Source organism: Rhineura floridana, chromosome 6 (genome assembly GCF_030035675.1).
Source record: "Rhineura floridana isolate rRhiFlo1 chromosome 6, rRhiFlo1.hap2, whole genome shotgun sequence".
NCBI classification, from domain to species: domain Eukaryota; kingdom Metazoa; phylum Chordata; class Lepidosauria; order Squamata; family Rhineuridae; genus Rhineura; species Rhineura floridana.
The window spans coordinates 76,597,878-76,622,459 of record NC_084485.1 but is presented as its reverse complement, the minus strand read 5'-3'; the positions used below and the strand labels follow the sequence as shown (position 1 = coordinate 76,622,459).

Sequence of the window (24,582 nt, the reverse complement as noted above, 5' to 3'; positions counted from 1 at the left end):
TATGTAAGAGTTTCCTGTGTGGCTGGATCTGTAACAACAATGTATGGTTCAAATTCTGACTGTCCGCTCATGTGATTGGCTGCTTTGCAGGGAGAGAATATTGAAACAGACAGAGACAAGTCACTCTTTGTGGGCTAGCCATATTTGTGTTCCTTGCTCTGAAAGCTAAATAAAACACCTGAAGAAGTGATGTGCATTACGGTGTTGAGGGAACAAGCCCACAGCCTTCAGAAACAATACTCAAAAAAAGAGAGAGAGGAGGACGTATGTTAAAAGAATTTCAAAAGAAAATGCAGTGGCAAAGGCACAATGGAGACAAGCTGTGTTACTCATCGGTGATGATGTCGCAAGTCTGACTGAACAGAATTCTGTGACATTCATGCCACTGCCTTCCACAGGGCACTCGTAATCTCAATAGGCATGGTAAATTGGCAGGCAAATTAGATTTTATTTTGAACAAAATATTGCATTTAAACTGTTGAAAAAATGAAGTTTCCCCATAATGGAAGTGATGCCTTGAACTAAGGTGTCTGGATCCCTACAACAGAGCCTACAACATCCAATGATTATGTATTTATCTCATACACACACACATACACACTTATCTGGAAAGGCCCATTGTTATTATAATTGGTGTATGACTTAAAATGTTCCTGTTCTGAGCAATGAGAAAAAGTGTTCAGTGTCATGAAAACCTGCATCCAAGATGGTTGTGTAGCAGGGAATTGTGGGATCTTCACAGGTTAACATTTGGTTTTGGCAATGAGGCCATGAGTGGCAGTTGTCTGTCCAGCTTCATGGAGGATGTGTAATCAGAGGCCCAACCTAACACTGTCTTATCAGCAGAGGACTGGCTCCAAGGAGATCTAAAGTCTGGGAAGCTTTAGGGAAGATGTGTAATCAGAGGCCCGACTTAATACCTTCTGGTCAGCAGAGGACTGGCTCCATGGAAGATGTGATGTCTGGCAGGCTTCAGGGAGGATGTAGGATTGGAGCCTGATTGATTAATTGTCTCTGGCCTGTGGCTGGGGGATTTTGCCGTAAGTATGGGCAGCAAACTAATTTTTGTTCCTCTTCTGGGTTCCATCATGCCTACTTGATGTTGCCCAGTGAGGTTGCATTTTTTGCCATCTACTATCCTGACTGTCATCTCTCTGAGGAGGTGTGGCTATTCAATTGAAAGTAAGTACTAGACTAGACTAGTTAGTCTTTGTTGTTTTCTTCATTGTGATTGAACTCTCTATGTTTTACCTTGCCCCTCTTGGATGTGGATATTAGGAAACCATTTTGCTACTGTAACTGTGCATCTTTCTTTTTTATTCTTTAATAAATTTACTTCTATTTACCAGTGTGTGTGTTCATTTCAGGAGAGGGTTGGTTCTAACCCAGTACTTTGACCATTGACCATGACTGCTGTGTAAATTGGGATGTTTGTTTAGGGCCCCAGAGCAAGGAGTGTCTGCTTGGCTCTTGGCTCTGGGATCCCAGGCAAGTTTCTGGGCTCTGAGTTTCCCCTTGGCTCAGAGTGGTTAACCAGTATAAGGGGTGGCGGCAGCTACCTACACTGCAGGGCTGTTGTGAATGTGCATAGCCTTGGCAGGGACGGACATTTGCCAGGCTCAATTGCACAGGATGGGGAATTGGCTCCGGGGACCGTGAAGGGCAGGGGGAGGACCTCCATCAGTGATCACATTCAGCTGCTGAGAGGCTCCTGGGTCTTGCTTTGTCCATGAAAAGCAGTATTGCGCATGGCTGTTGTTTTGATGTAGTGCCAAGCTCACAGCTGCTTCCAGTGGTACTGACTGTATGTTGCCTGCCCTCAGCAAAGGCTACAGCCATGGCAGCTTTCAAGTACAAGCAACTGTCTCTTTTGTGGTACCATTTTACAAATCAAATACCCAGAGACAACTTCTTTTCCCCAGTGCCTGATAATTGGGGCAGGTCCCTGTGGCCTCCGCTCAGCAATTGAACTGGCCCTCCTTGGAGCCCACGTGGTGGTGGTGGAGAAGAGGGACTCCTTTTCCCGAAACAATGTGCTGCACCTTTGGCCTTTCACCATTCAGGACCTGCGGGCTCTGGGAGCGAAGAAATTCTATGGTCACTTCTGCACAGGCTCCTTGGATCACATCAGTAAGTATGACAGGATTAACAAGGCCAGGGATAGTGTTCTGTTTTCTGAAGGAAGTTCTCAAGAATTTGTGTATCCCATAAGGAAGGATGTGTTTTATTGAAGGAATCATAATGCATGCCCAAATTATAGAGAAGCTGTACATCACTGTGGGCACCAATTTAGGAAGGATGGCAATGGATCAATGTGAAATAAATAGAGCTGCTAGTATGGCAGGGAGATTAGTTGCCTTCAACCACCATTCCTGTCTTTTAGGCTTGAGAACAGTTTTGCTCTGACTTGAACGCTGTTGGTTTATTGTAGGTTGAATGTGAAAAATGCCAAAGGTTTATTAGAGTTTATTTAACGTTGCTCATTCCTGTTTCTGGACAACACTTCATGGTGGTGTATTCAGTGACTTTTTGGGGCTCAGTATCTTCCTTCTTAAAGCTGGGGGCAACCACAAGTTTCCAAACCCATGACTTTTGCAGGGAAATCATGGACTAGGTTTCTTTCTGAAACAGGAAAAGAGGTGGCTAAAGGTAGAGCTGGGATTAAAGACAATGATTGCTTGAAAGGCAGTTTGAAATGGGCACAGTTTTTGTTTTTTTAATTGGACCATCTCTGGTAATCCCCTCCCTCTCTGTCTGCAGGTATCCGTCAGCTGCAGCTGATCCTGTTGAAAGTTGCCTTACTCTTGGGGGTTCAAATTCACACCAATGTGCAGTTTAAGAGTCTCATTTCACCGGCAACAAATTCAAATGGACAGGGTAAGCATGTCAGAAGTCCTCCCCCTGCAGTTCATAAAGGCAATGCATCCAGTCCAAGTCTCTCCCACATCACCTGTTTGTGCAGCTATAAAATGTGAATAGGATTTCAAAAAATGGGGGGGGGAGTACTACTGCTGCTGTTGGACTACAGCTCCCATCAGCTTCCGCCAGCATGGGCAGTTGTCAGGGATGATGGGAATTGTAGTCCAACAACATCTGGGGGGCACCCTGTTGGCTGCCCCTGTTTTAGGGTCAAGAGACCCTGTTATCTATGCTGAGAATTGCTTTTTTCTCTCCATAACAAAAGGCTTCCTTGCTGCTTTATTTTGCTGCTGTTTGAGTCTAAAGTGCAGATAAATAATTGAAACACTTATGGCTAGAGATACAGTATCCTTTGGGCCCTGAAACAATCCATACAATTTGTTTGGCCCTGATGTTATTATGCAGGAGCAAAATAAACTCAGGTTTTCAAAGGTCTACTTGGGAAAATCACAGGATGTCATGGTGTATTAAGGATGGATGAGTTTATTTTCTATTCCGCCCCTGCTTGCAAATGTTTAGCTTTTCCTTGCTGTATTATAGAAACAAAACCAGAAAGAAACCAGCTCCTGTCATTCTCCCCTCAAAATGTTTCTGGTCTCTGATATCACAACTCCATTGGGAGGAAGGGCAAGATAGAAATTTAATAAATATACAAATAAAATACCCATGGCTCTGAAGCACAAGTTGGTTAGCCTGCTATATTTGTTCTGTTTTGATTAATGGCTATGGGTCCCTCTGCGAGGACAATCCCATCACCAAAGTTGTCTGCGCAAGTGGAGAATATGGTTCTTGGATTTCAGACCAGGATGCTGTGGTGCCCTCAGCAAGTGCCAGATAGGGTTGGGCTGATGCTTGGATTTGAGACAGGGAGCTCACGTCACCCAAACGTTGTCCTTGCTTCCTTTATAAGCATACATGTCTGAAGAATGGGCTAGTGGATTTGGCAACCTTTGCCGCAAGGATCTTGATTATTCCCTCCTGTAATTGCAGCCATTGGCTGGAGAGCTGTGCTGCATCCCAGCTCCTCTCCCCTGAACCAGTATGAATTTGATGTCCTCATCTCTGCAGGCGGTGGCAGGTTTGTGCCAGAAGGTAAGCAATCCTTTAAGGCCTGTGGCCTAGGGGCATTCCTTCCATGCTGTCTGAGGGTTTGTGGGAGAATTTTCTTAGCAGGGAGGTGGGGCAGGGTTGTGGACATTAATTTGTTTACTCCTGTTTTTTTGATGCAACAGTAGACAGCTCCAGGCATCTTACCAACAGCTTCTTAGGGCTATAATTGCATCTCTTCTCAACATTGGCCTTGGAGAAGGGAAGTGCTCCTGCTGAGAGAGGGAACCTGTGTCTCTCACCTTGGGATGAGCAGATGGCCCCCTTTTTGCTGTATCAAGCACCATTAGCGGCCAGAATAGCAGGTGAAGTTACTAGCTTGATGGGATGAGACAGGGCAGCTCAATGCAGATGCAGTTCAGTTTGTAGATTTGGTGATGGTAAACACCTCCCAAAACCTCAGCTTTTGTAATTGTTTTAGTCTTTCAGAATTGAGGGAAACACTGCTTCCTACCTCCTGTTTGGGTGGGTGGATGAGGTGCGTGTGTTTGTATTAATATTTGCCCTCAAATCTGAAAGCTGAGTAAGTGGAAAGAGTAGAGTAAACTGAAATTGCCTGTGTGTGTGTGTATGAATACACTTTATGTTTTTTTAAATTCAAGTAGCTTAGTTTTGTCAAGAGAAAAGCAAGCTAATAAATGGTTATACATTTTTTTATTTCATAATTTGGGGCTAGATCATGATTTTAACACTGAAGATTCTGAGTTTGCTTTTTATTTTCTTTGCTTCTCCTAATTACCCTCAATACCAAATTAAGGAGAACTTCTGCGTTCCTAAGAGGGCTTAAGGTATGATGGCAAGAGCAGCTGTCCCAATTTAGCTTGTTCCACCTTCTTCCTTTAGAGCCTGCAGCAACACCAGCCATTAAACTCAATAGCTTGGGTCATCACAAAAACTGAAAGGCATCTTGCCTTGGGGCAGGAGAGGAGATGAAAAGCAAGAGGAGAGCAAAAGTTCTTTGTAGATGTTTTGGCACCAGTGAACTGGCTCTGGTTGCATCTTTTACTGGTGCTTGTGCTGGCCATTTTCAGAGCTGGCCCTGCCATTCCATCATTTCCCTACCCCTCTCCTTTCATTACATTTCCCACACCCACATCAAAAAATACTGTTGCAGTATTTTTCAGGTCCTACCTACAATTCCCCAAATATGAGACATGATTCAGCCTTTGTGACATGTAGTAGTAGTAGTAGCAGTAGTAACTCAGATGGAGACAGATTGTAAGAAATGTGTGTGATTGCTGTCCTGCCATGGCATTGAGCTTTATTCCAATGCTCCATCATGATTATATAATTCCCCCATGCTGTTTCTTGAGAGCTGCTACCTTCCACCAAACTCTTTGAGAGATCCTGAAATTCAGTGGAGCTGGGACTGGTGATTGGCTATTTCATTACTGAAGGTACATAGGAACATAGGAAGTTGCCTTATACTGAGCTAGACCCCCTGGTCCATCTAGCTCAGTATTGTCTACACTGACTGGCTCTCCACAGTTTCAGACAGATATTGACAAAGAGACTAATTTGGACACTTCCAGGAGTTACCATATTGCAGATGGGGGAACTGGCCCCATTTTTGTTCTTCTCCTTTCCTTTTTCCTGCCTTTTTCACAAACTGTCAGCCCTCCCCTTTCCTTCAGGACTAATGAGAAATTCTCTGTATGCGTTTATCCCCAGGCTTTAAGCGGAAGGAGACCCGTGGGAAATTAGCCATTGGCATTACCACCAACTTCATTAATCACCACAGCAGAGCTGAGGTGGAGGTGGCCGAGATCAGCGGAGTGGCTCGCATCTACAACCAGAAATTCTTCCAAAACCTCTGTAACAAAACAGGTCTGGGCCTGATGCGTCCCACCTACAATTAATGATGGCTTTCCTTGTGCCCTCCATCAAATTTATGTAATTCTTTGGTTTGTGATGAGAGAAAGCAGGGAAGCCCATTCAGCAAATGGAGAGGGTCGACCTGTCTCATTTGCCCTTTTTTACCGTTCTCTGGGACACCCTGGATCCTTTCCATTTTGGATAAATTCTAATAGAACCTGAATAAAATTGTGTAAATATGTTTGAGTATTTTAAGAAATCAGGCCTTCTTTGCGTAGAATTTGGATTTCTTTGTCAGATGTGATATTTTTTCTCCAAGTACCAACTCTATAAAACTCTGCAAGGACATAAGAAGAGCCCTGCTAGATCAGGCCAAAAGACCAATCTAGTCCAGAATCCTGTTGGTCAACCAGATGGCTTTGAGGATCCTGCAAGCAGAACGTGAGGGCAACAGCCCTCTCCCACTGTGGTTCTCCAGCAGCTAGTATTTAGAGGCATGCTGCATAAAGCTATCATGACTAGTAGCTGTTGATAGCCTTTCATGAATTCAAAGCCATGAAAGCCACCAGTCTTTAACTTTGTGCTTGTGTTTGAATAATACTAGGTATTGATTTGGAAAACATTGTCTACTATAAAGACGACACCCACTACTTTGTCATGACAGCCAAGAAGCAGAGCCTGCTAAAAAAAGGAGTCATCTTAAATGTACGTAAGAAGATGGGAGCTCCAGCAAATCCCACACGGGAGAGGAGGGCAGCCCCAAACCATGCTTTGAATTCACATGCTTTTGAGCAGAGCTTGGAAAAGTTACTTTTTTGAACTACAACTCCCATCAGCCCAATCCAGTGGCCATGCTGGCTGAGGCTGATGGGAGTTGTAGTTCAAAAAAAGTAACTTTTCCAAACTCTGCTTTTGAGGTGAAAAATCATGCCAGACGGAGAGCTGACTGACACAGCCTCTTTGGGGTTTTAATTAGATGTATGTTGTGTGTGTTTTAAGAAAATCTAGACAGCCCACTGAAGGCACACCAGTCATTTGTGCTCATGGCTCACTGGTATACATGACCTGCAACATGCATTGCTCTCCATGCAAGAAAAATGTCTGTATGATTTTGAAACCTAAACTCAAAAAAATATTCTTGGAATTGTCTCCAAGCAAGGACCGTTTTATACACTCAGTAAAACCCAAGGGTAAACCATTGGTGAACTGTATCACTTCAGACTATTGGGGTGGGGAGATGACCTTTCATGCGGAAAAATAGCATATTTGTTGGTTGGTTTGTTTAGGAATTGCCTTTTACATGTGTGTCAAGGTGATTTACAAGCATGAAATGAAGGAGGCTCAACTAAACTGTTGTCTCCAGTGCGCTAGCTTTTGATGTGCAGAACGCATTTTCTATGGGGGAGCATTTAAACACACACACATGGCAGCTTGAAGTACTACTATCCAAGAAAAAACTTTATAAAATCAGTAGAATTGATTGGCAAACTGGCCCAAACAAATGCATTCAGACTATCAATTGGTGTAGCAGCTAAAATTCCTGAAGACATTATTGTGATGGGAGACATAACATTTGGTTGTTGGTGTCCGGTGCTGTCCTGCTGAAACTTGGAAACTTAACCAGAATTGGAATGGGAAACTGTAGAGCATGGATGGGGAACTTGGGACCAGCAAAAATTGCTGGACTACAACTCCCATCATTCCTGACATTTGGCCATACTGGCTGGGGCTGATGGAAGTTGTAGTTCAACATCTGGAGGGCCACATGTTCCCCATCTCTGCTGTATTGAGAGAGAGAGAGAGAGAGGATTGGAGGTACAACACAGCAGGTGAGACACAACTAGAATTCTATAAAGGCCCTGGAGGAGGGCCAGAATTCTTTACTGTAGTTTTCTGCATGTTTGGACATGCAGAATCCTTCCTGTGTTGGGGATTCTGATGTCTTCTCACTGAGAAAAGCTTTTATGACTCATTGTTTTATGACTTTGAACCCTCCGTATCTGAAAGACCTAAGGAGAATTGCACTTAAAAATCCTGTTGGGATGTTGCAAGCTAAAGAGTATATTTGCAGAGCTGTTTTTATTATTATTATTATGAAAGATGTTTTGGTCTCCATTTATCCTTAGGACAACTTGGACATAGAGAGCCTGCTGTCTCCAGAGAATGTGAACCAGGAAGCTCTTCTTGCTTATGCTAAGGAAGCTGCCAACTTCTCCACCAACTACCGGCTGCCTGATTTGCAGTTTGCACTGAACCACCGCAGCCGCCCAGATGTTGACATGTTTGACTTCACCTGTATGAGCCGCTCAGACAACGCAGCTCTGGTGCGTGATTGCAATGGCACCAAGCTGCTCATCGGGTTGGTGGGGGACTGCCTGGTGGAGGTAAGTGTCCCCTTAATGAGATCAGAATCTGCATGTGGACGGGGACCTTTTCACAATGGGAGGGAGATACATTTTTCAGCAACCTTGATTGTAATTGCCGCCCTGGGCTCCTACTGGGAGGAAGGGTGGGATATAAATCTAAGAAATAAATAAGTAAATAAAACAAAAAGTTCTCACTCAGAAATCTTCATATGGACTGATCTACTTGTTCAGAAAAATAACGTTACACTGCCTTGAGATTGTGCCAGTTCAGAATACAGGTTGGGGAGGGTTGCGTTATTGAATGCTCAGTCATCTTAAACAATTGCTTCTGGTAGAGAAATGTAGGCCTAAACAATTTTTCTTGCGTGAAGTTTCCTATATATATATTTTACATAGGGGAGCATTCAAATATATAGTCTCTTCTCTGCAATGGTATAGTCCCAGGATGGCTTTACCATGGGAATTTTTCTGATGCTATCTATCGCTTAGCTCTTATTCGCATAGATTACTATGAGAATTCGAAATGTGCATTCCTATAAATAAGGCTACATTGTTCAGAAAAATCACTTCCCTCCTTCCCATGTTGCAATGGGAACCTTTGTAGAAAAGGTGTTGCAAACTGAAAGATTCTTTAAAGGTTGGTGGGAATCCAGAGCTAAGCAACATACTATCTAGTTTTAAATCTGCCTGTTTCTCAGACTGGCTATCCTTCCCCAAGACCTAGCAGGGAGCCATGTCATTTTGTTATTATTGTTGTTGTTGTTGTTGTTATTGTTATTATTTACATTTGTATACCACCCCATAGCCGAAGCTCTCTGAGCGGTTTGCAACAATTAAAAACATTAAAAACAAATATACAAATTTAAAAACACTTAAAAAAACATTTTAAAAACACATACTAAAATGCCTGGGAGAAGGCACTTGACCTTTTGGGCATGAAGGCTTTTAGATTTTGTGCAGCCTAAGGGTAACTTGGGGATTATATGCACTGTTGTTGTTTTTTAATAATAATCCTACACTTTTGTTTGTCTCTCTAGCCTGGAGGGCTCGTCCAACAGCTGGGAAACCTCCTGTCTCTGATCTGGCATTTTATCCTTTGCACTCACACACTCCACTGTGCTCTCCTTTTTATCTGTCAAAACTGAGTTTGCCAGCTGATACCTGGAGTTGAGCAGGGACTTGTGGAGGGAGCCCCATCTAGTGTAATGTAAACATTTCCCAAACAACATGCAACACACAGAGGAACCACTGTGAAATAACCATGACTGCCAGATTCATCCTGGAGTCCCAATTTCCTGCTGCAGTTGTCCAGTTTCAATGTAGTTGAACTGCAAGCCAATGTCTGCTGTATCCCAGAGACTAATTTTCTAACACTCCAAAACGTATCTTATTCATTCTCTCTCTCTCTCTCTCTTGTTCTCCAGCCATTCTGGCCCTTGGGCACTGGTGTGGGCAGAGGGTTCCTGGCAGCTTTTGATGCTGCCTGGATGGTAAAACGATGGGCCTCAGGGATGCCCCCTTTGGATGTGCTGGCAGAGAGGTGAGCAGTCTGAGAAGGGATATTCTCTGTCTGCAGGGATGGTGGGGTGATGGTGTTGGAATTTGCTTCAGTATATTTCAGTATATGTTCCAGGTTATTTGTTCAAAGTAAGGAGGAGAGCTGTTGCTGTACTGAGCCAGTGCTGCCTATTTTGTCTAGAAAAGGTTTCCAGGGTCTTGGGCAGTTTTATTCTGAGAAGGACTTTTTTTTCCTTAATAATATTTGTTATTTAGTTTAATTTTTATAAATTGTATTGCTTTTATTGGTGGATTTTTATACTTGTGTTTATTTTTCTTTTTAAGCCGCCTTGAGGGCCTTTGGCCAAACGTCTGGGTATAAATAAATAAATTAATTAATTAATAAATTAATAATAATAATAATAATAATAATAATAATAATAATAATAATAATAATAATAATAATAATAATAATAATAAAGTGCAGAGGATGGGCTGTCCCTCTAAAGTATAGGTAGACAATCTTTACTGAAGGGGCTTCTGCTTCAGACTCTCTTGTCCAGTCTTCCACCAGGAACTGCATGTGAGCGAGCTGGTGGAGGGGGTTGGAGAGCTCCATTCTTCCTCTGCACCCAACGTAGAAACCAAGTGGGCTGCTAGATGCGGGAAGCTTCCTCTTCCGTGCACAGTAGAAATGCAGCTCTCCATCCTTCTTCTGCCAGCCCCAGCAACCTAGTGTACACACACATGCCTACACACACACACTTTTGTGGGTGTATTTACCAGGCTGCTCCTGTACTTGCCTGCTAAGAGCTAATTCCCTCAGCTTCATCTATTATTAACAATAATTCACTCATCACACTTGTATCCCTTAAGAGAGTGAGCTAAGGGTGGTGTACATTTCATCATCATGTCAGCACTGTGCCCTTAGTTTATGCCATGAGATAGTGCTTTATCCTCTTGATAGGTGACTAGAGGATTGAGCTTTTCCTGCTCTTAATCCAACACTCTATCCCAGCCTTTCCCAACCAGTGTGCCTCCAGATGTTGTTGGACCACAATTCCCATCTTTCCTGACCATTGGCAATGCTGGCTGAGGCTGATGGGAGTTGTGGTCCAGCAACATCTGGAGGCACACTGGTTGGGAAAGGCTGCTCTATCCACTACACCACACCTGTACCATTCATTTAAAGCACTGTCATGTCACTTGAAACAGTCATGGCTTCCCCCAAAGAATCCTGGGAACTGTAGTTTGTTAAAGGTTCTGAGAGTTCTTAGGAGAGCCTTATTCTCCTCACAGAGAGGGTTTGATTGTTAAACCACTCTGGGAACTGTAGCTTTGTGAGGGGAATAGGGATCTCCTAACAACTCTCAGCATCAAACAACAACTACAGTTCTCAGGATTCTTTAGGGGAAGTCCCGGCTGTTTAAAGTGGTATAATCATGCTTTAAATATATGGCGTGGATATGCCCTGATAGAAGACAAAAGCTGCTAGATCCTCACTGAGCTGGTTTAGTTTAGCAGGGTATCTTTCTCTGAGGCTTTGGCTTTCAAATTCTCTGGTAGGTTTGTGCTATGTAATGGGCTGGAATAAAGTGGAGATTTTTCAGCTTAAGAGAGTCCCTCTGGTTCAGTAATTATAGCCATTGGGAGGCCACAGGTGTGCACTGCAATTGTATCTCAAGTCAGTTTCTGCTTCACAGTGTCTAAAAGTGAGTATTACCTGACATTCCCAGGTCCAAAATACACATTACACACAACCATAAATATCATGTTTCCAATGAGAGCAGCCTCTGAAAGCTGCAGGTTCAGCAGAGGAATGATGCAGGGAAAGGAAAGGGTTGCTTCACCCTTCCCTGTCTAAGTATTTGCTGAAAATCATCCCCCTCCCAGCTGCTTTTTCCCTGGTGTGCAAAAAGGTCACACCCGAGAAGCGAAAAGCTGCTGGGGATGGATGGTTCTAAGTGAACAAATGAACAGAAGAGAAATGGTTAAAAAGCCCCTTCCTGTTTCCCTGGCAAAGCTTGCTGCAGCATCTAGGAGATTGCAGGGCTGTTTATAAGAGTAGCCTAGAACATGGAACGGGGGGACAGGAGAAAGGTATCATCTGATGAAGTTGTAGGAATGAGCCAAAGAACGTCCTGTTGCTGCTCATGCCCCAGAGCCTGACAAGAGGAGTGAGGAGGGACTGCTGTGAAGAAGAGAAGGAAGAGGGGATGGTGATCTTTACTGTTTTGCCTGAAGGCACCTAAATGCTGAAGGCTGACTCTGTGTGCATCCCGAGTGCACAATGTGTCTTGCTGCTGGGGGACTTAAAGGAGAACATTCCTGCTTAATCTCCACCCAGAGAGAGCACTTATCAGCGGCTGTCGCAGACTTCACCTGACAACACCAACAAGAACATCAGTCAGTACAGCATTGACCCTACCACGCGATACCCAAACATCAACCTTCAAGCCATCAAGGCCTCTCAGGTACCTTGCCTGCTATTGGGAGCTAGGGCAGAAATCTCCTCCTCCTCAACAGTTTTCCAAGTCTCTTCTTTGCCTTCACAAAGTCTCAGCCTTCTTATTTGCAACTTTTTAATGTTTGCACCACACCACTTTTGCACCTCCCTGAGCCGTATTCCAACAAGTAACAGGTGTATAAGGATGCTGGTGTTCACTGAGATAGGACCCACAGCACAGTGTGCCTTGCACAATGTTCTTCCGTGCCGTTCTGGTGCTTTTGGCTGTTCTCAGCCGAGGAATTGGGTGTGGTGCATTTTCCAAGCTGAAAAGAGAGGGTTCACAGAAATTGCCTGGGAAGCTGCATACCTGAGGGAATTAGCTGGGTCCTGTTCTGGATCCAAGCTGTGGACAGTGATAGCAAGTAACTGGATGCATCTGCCTCCAGGTTCACAATCTGTATGTGATGGGAGAAGTTGAAATGGATCAGAAGAAAAGGAGAAGTCGTGCCAGCCCGGAGATAGTCTGCAAAGGCAAGTCTGGATGGCTTTCTCCTGTGGCTACTGGCTGCATGGATCCACTTGAAAACAACTGCCCTCTCTGACCTTACCCTGCTTACTCACGCTCACTGTTCTCTTTAGATGGATTTCTCTGCATAGTCAGCTATGCAGACTCTTTGCTGTGCACAGATCTTTCCTGCTTGCTATTCCTTCACTAGGGTTCTGCTTTGCACCCAAACAGCACATATCTGGATTGACCTGGATGAGGAATACAGTGGGACTAACCTTGTGATCCCAAGTATTTACTTTAATATACTGTTCCTGCTTCTCTATAGACAGGATTGTGTTGCCTTTGCTAAAAACAAAAGGAAAAAGCAAATAAAGGAAGACTTTGACAAGGAAAGCTGAATTCAGTGGCCTATATGTATTAAGAAAATGAAAGAATTTGCATATATTTAGGTTTTTTTTTATAAGTTCTGTTTTTGCTAGTAATGGGCAAGGCACCAACTTCCTACTCCATCCTGTACTTTGGTTCTTGATATTTGTCCAAACATAGTTGGCATGTTTTCAAGCCTTTCTTTGCCTTCATTAAGACTAGTAACTTGCTTTTTTAAAAAATGGTGAAACTTGAGCTGCTCGAGATGTTCAGTTCTGCATGTGAATAATATACACAACTCTGCACATAGATCAAACATAACATTGGAAGAGGCTCACTGAATCTGGAACAGGATATCCACCGCCTGCAGCATCCCAGACAGATGCTTGTCTGGCATTGCTCATTGGTCTATAATGAGCAAAATAGTATTTGCAGCCATTTTTTCTTAAAAGAGAGAGTGGTATCAGTGTTAAGACTGGCTACTTTGAATTTTTCAGAAATAGTGCAGAGAGTATGCATATCAGTGTAAGCAACTTGTTATTAGTATATATGAGACCTTTTTTGCAACTTGTTTACAATCGCCCCATTCTATGATTCAGCTTGTGAAAGTGCTTCAGATTTGTCATCCCAAAAGAAAAATAGTTCAGGAGGATATTCTTTTGGAGATAGATCCCAAGAACACACTTGTTTTCCCTGCAATATCCTCACAATCACACGCCATGCACCTTTGTAGTAGAGTTGAGGCAGAGGAATTGGAAGCTGGTCACCTTAATAGGATGAGGAAATTTTGGTCTGTTAAAGCCAGCCAGCCAGCTGTCTCTGGATTGTAACATGGTTTGCTCTGCAAGACATAACTGGCTGGTCCCGGAGTACCTTCTAGCATCCCAGAAATTGACTAGGACCTAGATGTATTTTTGTTGCATTGTGGACATACCAAGGTCCTCTTGAGAAACACAGTCCAAATCTTTCCAAGGTCAAATTCCCTTTAATGTTGATGTAAAAAGCACCTGCCTCCGAAGAGAGACAAGGTAACAATGTAGAATTTTGTCTGCCTACTGCATAGGCATCCCCGAAGGGCCAACACACATTTGTCACAATCATTTGCTCCTAAACTATCACTTCTATAGGAAAGAACCCCCCCACCCCCCCATATGGGACCCTTTTAAAAAACAGAGAGAGAGTTTAATGGTGACACTGCTTTAGCTGTAGCATTTTCCTGTCCGGCTTTCTATGCAGTAAACTAAAACTGCCACAGATTGCCCTGTATTTCTTGAACTGTTTTTGTGCCTTCAGGATCCACGCGCGCGTATGGCCATATCATGTATGTCTCTGTCCCATTAGTTCTCCCATCCGTCTTTCAATTACAGTTCTCTCTTGTTCCTTCTCTTATTTTCTCCTACACTATCATTGTTTTCCACTTTCCAGTATGTTCCCCTTGGCTGTCTACTGGCTGGCATTGTCCTGTTGATGGAATGGTTTGTAGGCCCTTGTGATAGTTCTGCCTCTTCACTGTCTTGTTAGAAATGGCGTCTGGAGACTGCTATCTCCTAGGGAGACTTAGCTGGTTCACTTCCACTAAGCTTTTAGACTGTGCATTTATGGGTGCAAATCTAAGGATCAGTTAGAAGTGAGCTGCATGTTGATGTGCAATTAAGCCATGGGATCTGCACTATAGATTGCCATGATGGGTTATGCGATTGCTGTGTGGAATCCTGCATGGCACCAGGGTGGTCCTGAGTTGCACTGGTCTTGATTGAAGCAGTACAAAGTATACCTCAGTTGTTGTTCTTCCTGCTGCATCAGGGCTGTGGCTCTGGGCGATGCAGTCTTATCGCTCATGGAAATGTTCACATCCTCAGCCAGCAAGCTGAATGGAGCCCCTTGCTTAGCTGGAGTACAATAGCAAGCCCTAAGGTTAATACTAATATTGCACAAACACTGTCTTGTCTCTGTTGGTACTTAGGTGTGTGTGTGTGTGTTCTTCCCATTTTCTGAGATCCAATGGAGAAAGAAAAGGTCAATCAATAACATCCTGATATGCTGAAAAGCTTCTTGCTGTGTATTGCAGAAATACTGTAACTGGAGACATCTTGGAAATTGGGCCAAGTGACTCTCTTTCAATTCTGTGCCCGCTATGCTCTTATCTCCCTGCGTTTGTTCTTTCTCCTCTCCTTACCCCCCTCCCCCCAGATACCAACAGAGCCTATGAGGAGCTCCTTAGCTGGTGTCAAGCTAGCACCGCAAGTTATCGTGGCATCAAAGTAGAGGACTTCACATGCTCCTGGAAAAGTGGCCTGGCTCTGTGTGCTCTCATACATCACTTCCGACCAGATCTTCTGTGAGTGTCCCTTGTGGAAAAGATGAAAGAAGGGAATGCTTCCTATTGCTGGGAAGTGTTGCAGGCACATTAGAGGCAAACTTTGTAAAAGCATAACTATTGACCATTACCGTACCACTCATGGCAGGCTTCTTCAGGGCAATTACACTGTGCATTTGTAGAAAATTTATTTTACATTTGTTGAGCAGATCAGTTTGTTCTGTTGCTAAGTGCTTTTTATTAAGAGAGAAAGAGAGAGAGAGAGAGCGCTTTGGGCAGCACCAAGGCGTGTGCATCCCTTTCAGCAAACTCTGTGCATTCCAAAGGGCTAAAGTAAGGACTTGTTCATATGTGCCTGTACATCACTTGATTTCTCAACTCTTGATGGTACACAGCTGAATATGTAAATCAAGCACACTGAAAAGTATTTGTTGTTTTTATTTATTAGATTTTTTACTTGCCCTTCCCCCTAAGGTTCTGGGGCAGGTCACAACAATTTAAAATACAACTTTCAAAACAGTTTAAAAAGAAATTACAATCACACAAATAGGGTTGGTCTGAAAAATAAGTGTCAAAGGCCAAAGTAAAGAGGTATGAGGTAATGTGCAGTGATCTGCAAGCTCTTGTTAGTTGTCCGTTTTGTCACATTCACACATGCAAATCACCATTTGATGCTAGAGTCATCAAGATATGTACAGGCATGTGTGAATCAGTATTAAGAAGCTCTCTGTATGAGCCACAGACCTAGTATATAGAGATCTCCATTACTAATCTGGTGATTTGCTCCAGTTTTGAGATGTTCAGAACTGATCAGCATCTGCTATTTTTTTCCCTAGAAATCACAGCATGGTGCTACCACCTCTTTGGTGAAGGTGAAACTTTTCTGTTCTATGTAGTTCTACTTCAGAAAAGCTCCCGCATTGCTAAATGATTCCATCCTAGTCTTTCTTTTTGTTGAAAGTTCAGAACCAAGGAGACTCCCCTGTGCCTCAAGCATCAGGGACAAACTAGGCTAGGCATTGAAAAATGTTGGCCTGCAGATACCTGCTGACGTCGGGTGCATGAAGCTACCATATCTCAAGCCTCATCCCCAGAGCAGCCCTCCATTCACATAACACTACCTCCCTACCCCTCTCCCCATTCATAGAGAATGTGCGGATGGACCTAAAAGCAAATGTGGGGCATGTGCCCATTGCCACAGAGCAGGGGATGGGAGTGGACCAAATACATCTCACCAGGCTTCTCCGTCTGGCCCTCAGGACTCTCCCCAGGTATACCTCCACTCAACCACACCTCCTCTCCCCAGGCCACACACCCCACAAGCCCTATTTTGCACCTTCCTTGAGTGTCTTTGGTTGGCTGAAATGTGTCCTTGTACTCTAAATGCCTCTTGCATGCCTGGATAAAGGAGAGAGAGGGGTGCATGAATATGTGCAAAACTACCCTACTGTCCAAAGGTAAAATTTACATTAGTTGCTCCACCTACTTTTACCTCTGGCCCCCACCTACCATTGGTATGTGGCCCTCAGAAGGTTGCCCAGAAGGGAATGTGGCTATCAGTCTGGAAAAGGTTCCCCACCCCTGCCACAGACAGAGCCTTCTCCTCTGAAGGTATCTTATTCCTAGAGGAATTTGGGTGATCAGAGGGTTAATGGCCACAAAGCCAGGGAATCCCCACATGGGGAGATTCATGCTTCACAGTTTTGCCTGCCAAATCTTGATAGGGTGGCAGCAGTATTTTGTTTGCCCATGCTTGGTGACCAAATGAAGCAGGACAATATTCCTTTCCCAATTTAGTCAAGGCTGCTGGCTAGTTAGTGGAACCAGTTTAGCTGCTCTTGTTTTTCTTTAAAAAAAAGAAGAAAAGTGAAACATAATTTGCAATGGCTGATTGCTGGTGCCATGGCAGTCTGTTCACTTAAACAACTTGTCATGAACTGGGGGTTTGTACAATCATTTTTAAAGCAACCAACCAACACACACTTCACCTTCTGCTTCAGTTCTCTGGTTAAAAGGTAGAGCCTGATTTTTTTAAAAAGGAGGCTTCTCTGTACTGGGGCTGTGTCAGTTGATATGACTTGTATCTTCCTCTCTAGAGACTTCAACTCCCTGGACCAGAACAACCCCATTGGGAACAACCAGTTGGCCTTAAACGTGGCTGAACAAGAGCTAGGGATCCCTCCAGTTCTCTCCAGCACTGAAATGGCTTCAATGTCTGAGCCTCAGCGGCTTGGCTTGATCACTTACCTGAGCCAGTTTTATGATGCCTTCAAGATCTCTCCAGGTAGAGACTCCCAAGGAATCCTGCATATAGCACTCACAGTGTGGTAGATAAGCCCCTTCACTTGCCCAAGACCTTACAATGGGGTGGTGAACCTCTGACCCATGGACTGGAAGTGGCTTTCGAAGCCTCTCTGTTTGGCCTCAGGACTCCCCCCAGGCCGTTCTAGGTTAAGTCCATTGGCATCTCCAGGAAGGGCTGGGAACTCTGGAGAGCTGCTCCCAGCCATTGTAGACAGTATTGAGCTAGATGGCCTGACTTGGTATAAGGCAGCTTCCCGTGTTCCTAAATGTGCTCTTTCTTGCAGAACTTGAAGAGAAAACTGCAAAACCTCTGTCACCACTTGGTACCAAGGGAGCGATCCTCTTCCTCAGCAAGCTTCAGAAAAGTCTGTCTCTCTCACGAAAGCGGACCCTGGTGAGTCCTTCTCTCTCCAGCAGCCATTGATGGTTCTTTACCAGACATTTCCATTGATGCATTCATTGGTACCTTATATGCTGGCTAGTGACTCTGTGGTGTCTGGTGCAATCTCTTCCCAGACTACTTAAGCCCTCCCCACCATCAGATGTTCCCATCTAGTAAGGAGAAGGGGGCAGGGGATGCCCGTTTTTACCTGGGAAGTGAGGGCTCTGGGCCTTCTCTCTTTACTGCTGTTCCAAAGACATGACTTTTGATTGTAGGAGAGCTCCACATGGGATGACCAAACCAAGAGGACCAAGCAAGAGGTTGGGGTAAGTTTAGTTGCCATTGCACTTAGGGCTTCATTTAGGACATTGTGTCCTAACGTTTGGTTGTGCATTGATGCTCTAGGGATAAAATAGGTTGAATCAGCATTCAATTTGGCTGTCATCATATATAATGATTCCCACATGGAAAGCACTAACTTGAAAAAATTAACATAAAACCTGCATGTGGATCACAGCATACCAACTATGACCAGCTGTGGCTATGGAAACTATGCTCAGCTGCGACTTTCCACTGCTTATATGCACAGCAAGAAACTCCTACCGTAGCATCGTCACAAGTTATGTTTACGCTTTGGGCTTCCTGCGAATTCCTACATGGAAATGCCTTTGTTGCAGGAATTTGATTATGTGTGACGTAGCCCTTGTCTGGGTCCAGAGTAGAGATGGGAATGTTAACTGCCACTGAAAAGGAGGAAAACTTAATGAAAACTTCCATTTTTTAAACCCAGTGTTTGCACAAGTATTTCTTGCAGTTACATTTACAGAAACTCCCTAATCCTCTATATTTGAGTCATTGCTATTGACTATATAGGTTTTCTGGCCTTTTAACACATGATAGGAAATCCAGTGCAAGCAATTTATTAACTGCAACTGACATATGACTAAGAACTTTAAGAATAAAGTTCAAAGACTTATCCCAAGAGTCAAATTCCATTTGTGAAATGTCATTCAGGAAATCCCACCAGCATATTCCTGCCTCAATTTTAATTTGACCTTTGCCATGGCCCATCAGATTTTTTTTTAAGATGCTCAACTTGAAACCTGTTCATTTCCTTTCTTTTCACAAAACTGTTGCACCATATATTTGTCTGGAGGGAAAGACTGGAGGCTGAAGCAGGCAGATGTGCTTTCCTTTGTGCATAGAGAACAGTTGGTTGATAGCAGGCATGTGTGCTATGCACACATGTTATGCACACTGATGTGCGAGGTAGGTGGGGCATATGGGTGGACTTATTGGCCCTGCACCGCCTGTATCAGGAGGGGGTGGGGCTATGGCCCCATGGGCCTGGATCAGGTTGGTGCCCTCCCAGTCATGCTTGCCACCAGCCCTGCTAATATGTATATCCTGTTTTTCAAGGAAAAGAATTCAAATCAGCCTAAATTAAAAATAGGACAAAAAATAAAAGTTTAAAAAAGGAAATAGTAGTAACAATCAAACACCAGCCATAAATAACATTAATAATACAAAATGAGAAAAGTTCCATCATTTAGCACTAAAAGTTTAAAATGGCAGATCTTACATTAAAAGCTGACTGAATTAAAAGGTCTATTAATTGTCTAAAGACAAAGAGGGAGCTTGGCAGATCTCATCTGGGAAGGATATTCAGGTAGCTCCAACCATCAACAAGAACATCCTTGTCTTTCATTCCCACTCACCTCATCTTTGTATATCTGTCCGGGACAGGGAGCTGTTGTGTTGGACCAGCTCAGAAGCCCCTGTAAAGGCATTTCTCTAGCAGTGAGTGGGTTGTGATATGGCTGCCTCAGAGGGAACAGTTTTGAAAAGTGCCCAAATAGAAAAACAGGACTTGGGCATCACACTGTCCTGAGCACCTTGAGATCCAAATTATCCAGCTATCAAATCTCATGATGTGGGCTCCTCATTCTTTGCCCACAGTATGAAATATCTGGATTGGAAATGGAGATCTGGGACCTGCGACCTCTGGATAACAGAACAAGTATATGAGGGTGGGGAGGGGAAGACCTGCATCTGATATCACTAGCAGATAAACTGTCCACTTTGCTACCCATTGCAAGGACACATTAGGGGGCACACATGTTACATTCAATGAGTCTGTGTACCTGTATACACAAACAGTTGACCTGTTCACATGTAACATTCAGCAGTTGTACAGATCAAACACGGTACACTCCGTCACACATACACTTGTACATCTGTAGAGGGCGCTTATACCTGTGTTCAGTGTAATGTGTGAACAAGCCTATTCTTTAACCCTCGTGTGCCATTGCCATGAATTTGGCTGTCACCTGTACCACCCCACTGCCAAACTCTTGGTCTTTGTTATATCTCTTATATGGTTGATCCATGACATCTAAGACCACAGATCAACAAAATGAGATTTGATCTGGGAAGTGAGTCTGCTGGGAGGATGAGATTGCTTGGATCACATGGCCCTAAGGTGAGGGGGATCTGGTCTTTTGGCAGAGCCTGCCCAGCTCTCCTGAGAGGAGCAGTGACGCCTGTTATTTCTGTGGAGATCGTGTGTACATCCTGGAGCGAGTCAGTGCTGAGGGACACTTCTTCCATCGCGGCTGTTTTAAGTGTCACCACTGTCAGACGACACTGCGGCTGGGGGACTTTGCCTTCAATGAAGATGATGGTGAGTGGAGTAGAGAATATGCAGTAGGCAAGCCTGAATGGCATAGCCATCAGTGCAGACAAGGGCATTATCTGGTTTCTCTGAAATCCATACTGGCTACCTTTCTTTGCATTGTGCTTCCACTTCCTAGAAACGCAGCCAAACATGCTGTGCCCCCCCCCCGCTACATTCACTGTTCCTCTTCTTGAGGATAATGCTCTGGCAGTGGCCTTTATTGGTGAGTCAGATGAATGCTAGAAATGTACCTTGACCTGATTACATCTATCTTGTTTTCACTCATAGGTAATTTCTATTGCATGCTGCACTGTTCTGCCTCCACAGACATGAGTACACTGAGCAGCAAAATCTCTGGCCAAGCAGCGCGTAAGGTAAATGAGGCGTTTTCAGAATAAGATGCATTTGGTGCTGATTGGCAAGGCCACTCCCTAGCTGATCATTAACCTCGTATCTCTGTCCATAATTTATTCCATAGTACTTCCCAGCCATCTAGTAACCATTTTCCGTCACGCTGTTGGTCAATATGCTTCGAACTTGCTTGCTTGGAAAGCTGGCTGTTTTGTGTTTGTCTCTGCTAGGATTCCTCCCAACTCCGCGTTCCTTCAGACAAGGGCATTCCAGACTTGGCTGCTGAGGACAATAACATGGAAACAAATTCATATCTACAAAGCCTGGATAAGAACCTGTCTTCCTTCACAGATCAACTGTCAACAGGCCAACCAGCAGAACGTTATAAATTAGCTGCTGAAAGCTGCAGCTTACTTCCATGCAGAGAAAGTGGAGGCTCTGACACTATGAACTCATCCCAGGGTCCACATCATCAGCCTTCTGTTGTAGAGGATGAGAAGTTGGGGAACTTTGTTTCTGAGGCTGGTTTAGCTTCACATGTTGTAGACAAAGACATAGATGGAGGCAAGGCCCATCCTATAAAAACAAGACTTGAACTAAAAAATTGGACGGACAGCTGGTCCCAGGAAAAGAGACATGGGGACCTGGTTACAAGAATGCAAGGAGCTGGTATAGATCCTACTGTTTCTGGAAAGGTGCCAACTGCTCCAAACCCCAGATTAGAGCAGAGGGAGTATGAAAACACGCAGAGGAGAAAGATTTGCTTGTCAACCCTGGAAAAGCTTGAATTATCCAAACTGAGTCCAATTTCAGCCTCATTTCATTTTCCAGATATGACAGTGGAAGAATCCAGCTTCAGCAAAGACTCAGAAGGTTGTTATATATAGCATGCCTTATCCCAAAAGTTTGGGGCAGATAATTAAAATGGGGTGGGGGGAATCCTCAGCAAAACTGAATGAAATGTTATCAGATCCATTGAAATGCCCTTCCCCTTCCTTTGATTTAACCCTGAGCATCAAAGGCCAAGCTCTGCTCTTTACTGCACAGTTACATATTCAGATCCTGGCTTCACATCTGTTCCTGATCAGTGCCTCCATGTCTGTATGTGGTGGGGTGTTTATCTGCTCGTGTGGGATTTCTCCATTATGCAGTCTCAAATTCTGTCATAATATTCTTTGAGATGTAGGGCATGTAGCCTGTTTCTTCTTAAATAGGAGCATTTTACAATGTTGAGGCCCTTCCTTGCAGATCAGATTTCCCTCCATCATGGCCCAAAGAGGGAGGCTGCTGCTTCTGGTCCTTTCCCATGGTCCCTCATAGCAACAGTTGCTGTGAAGGATGTTGGGGAAAAGGAGGGGAATGACAGCTGGAAAAGAGTGGTTGTGGAGAGGGAGTTAAAGCTGCTCTATGAGGAGGGGATTGAAGAATAAAAATCTAGGCAGGGAAATGAAAGAGAGTCAGCATAGGGCAGAATGACTGTGAGGAGCAGGGGATCCGGCAGCTTGCAGCACGCATTTTGGGGAAGAGACGTATTCATCCCATTTACCCAGGCAACAGGCAGGGCCCTGCAGAAGCAGAGGACCTAAGCAATATGAGGCCCCAATATTTGTGAAGGGTTTGTTCAATAATATATATATATTTAAGTCTGAACTGCTTGCCTGGGTTCAGCGTGCACCTCCTAGATTGCCTGATCCTTGGTCACATAATGAACCTGTAAGATTACAGTAGTGGGGGGGGGCAATCCCTAGGTTGTCTACTCAGTCTTACTCTAGGAGCTTACCAGACTCTTTTCTGCACTTCAGTATTAGTAGACCCTCCCATATTCTATTTTGCCGTCATCTCCCTTAACTTTTGCCCTCTTTCTTGAGACTATAAACCTTCTGAATAGGAACCTTGTGCCCTGTTTAATCAACATACAGCCAATGCTTCTCATGAAAGTTTCTTAAGGGCTGTAGTGCCACTGGCCTCTATGAAGCAGTTTTGTTTGGGTCTCAGACCAGCACAGAAAAGCTTTTGTTTCACACACTGCAGTATCAACCTGTGAGAAGGGCTTTTCTTGTTAACAGCATTACACCCACATTTTGAATGGTGCAGTAGTGACTGTCTTCACTGCCCATTAGCAAGAAATGAACACAGTGCCAATCTGCATGTCTCCCCACTTCATTATATAAAACCAGGTCTCCTTTCAGATGTCTATAGCTATAACAGAGAGCATCACTCCACCCCACCACCAAAATTACCTTTTTACCTATGGCACCATCTCTGTATAGGTCAATGTAAAGATGAATGAAATAGTGCCCTCTTCAAAGATGTCTGTCACAATAGCTTGTCCTTTTTGTGTGTGTGGACAGGTTCTCTGGAGACTGACAGTGACAGTGAAGAAGAGCAAGAGGAAGAAGCAGAGGGTCAAGATCTTGGAGCATATCTTGTGAGTGCAGAGGCCTACACTTTTAACTCCTCCACAGCAGGAGCTCACAGCTCACATCACTTTCAGGGCCACGTTTACATTTTCAGTAAGAGGGCTGTATTATCATCACTATATTTAAGAGCAGGAGAGCATTTTTCTTTCATTTTTTTAAACTCAGCGTTGTCTTTTAAAGCCATCCTCTTAAACAACCCATAGCATGCCTCTCAATACTGCAGGTCTCTCTGACTCCTTCTGTTAACATTACCCTTTTCTCCCCCCAAAAGCACCCTTTCCCCCCTATTTACAGCACCCTTCTTCTTTTGTTTCCCCACTCACAGGCTAACCTGCCACCTTCTTTTTAAAATCTGCATTCCATCACATGCTCTTTTTTTACCTACACTGCCACTGGTTTCTCTGCATTTGTTGTCCCTTTTTTCCTAACCGCTGAGGTTTCTCTGTTGTCCCTTTCTTCCTGCTTATATGTTCATTCTCTTTCTCTGGTCTGTCTCTCCTGGTCCCTCCTGTTGCTCTATCTCTTCCTCCCTGAATTTAGCGGCAACAGTCCACAAGGCTTTCACTTTCCCAGCAATTCACATCAATGAAGGAGTCTCAGAAGTAGATGGCCATGCAGTATGGCTAGTTGGAAGCTGACGCCAGTTCCATTACTGGCCTCCGAATCCATGGAGTGTAGGAGTGATGTGGACAAGAGTGATGCAGGAATTTGCTCTTCCCTAGTCCTAATTTGATGGGTGGTGTTAGGCTTTAAATTTCCCACACAGCTCGAACTCACCGCTAAATCTGCTGCTGTGGCTGCAATCTAGATGATGGATATGCTTTTGATCCTTGTTTGTGTGTTGCGGTTGCAGCATTCCTTGAACTTCACTGAAGAACCTCAATATCCAACATGGAAAAAGACACTGATGCGACGAGCCAAAGAAGCACAAATGAAAAGGTTTTGCAAAGCTCAGGTAATACTTGCATGCTGCACTCGTGGAAGGGAGTTGTTACTTCTACAGAGGTCATCCCAGCAAGTAATGGGGTATAAAAGTTAAGAGTGGAAACTTAGATACGTTGCAATATACTATATCACATCCTATTAGATATATTCAGAAATTTC

General features: G+C 44.0%; 1 protein-coding gene across 1 annotated transcript in view; it reads left to right on the top strand.

The window, feature by feature from the left end:
* MICAL1 (microtubule associated monooxygenase, calponin and LIM domain containing 1) overlaps window positions 1–24,582 on the top strand; it is a 57,196-nt gene that overhangs the window by 24,276 nt on the left and 8,338 nt on the right. Inside the window, exons 3-20 of the mRNA XM_061632493.1 lie at window positions 1,923–2,130; window positions 2,761–2,877; window positions 3,910–4,011; window positions 5,698–5,853; window positions 6,446–6,546; window positions 7,968–8,225; window positions 9,632–9,747; window positions 12,052–12,178; window positions 12,600–12,684; window positions 15,218–15,365; window positions 17,441–17,628; window positions 17,933–18,042; window positions 18,306–18,356; window positions 20,539–20,713; window positions 20,996–21,081; window positions 21,289–21,931; window positions 23,410–23,486; window positions 24,332–24,433. Coding sequence (XP_061488477.1) covers window positions 1,923–2,130; window positions 2,761–2,877; window positions 3,910–4,011; window positions 5,698–5,853; window positions 6,446–6,546; window positions 7,968–8,225; window positions 9,632–9,747; window positions 12,052–12,178; window positions 12,600–12,684; window positions 15,218–15,365; window positions 17,441–17,628; window positions 17,933–18,042; window positions 18,306–18,356; window positions 20,539–20,713; window positions 20,996–21,081; window positions 21,289–21,931; window positions 23,410–23,486; window positions 24,332–24,433 — 2,850 coding nt within the window. The remainder of the gene's footprint in view (window positions 1–1,922; window positions 2,131–2,760; window positions 2,878–3,909; window positions 4,012–5,697; window positions 5,854–6,445; window positions 6,547–7,967; window positions 8,226–9,631; window positions 9,748–12,051; window positions 12,179–12,599; window positions 12,685–15,217; window positions 15,366–17,440; window positions 17,629–17,932; window positions 18,043–18,305; window positions 18,357–20,538; window positions 20,714–20,995; window positions 21,082–21,288; window positions 21,932–23,409; window positions 23,487–24,331; window positions 24,434–24,582) is intronic.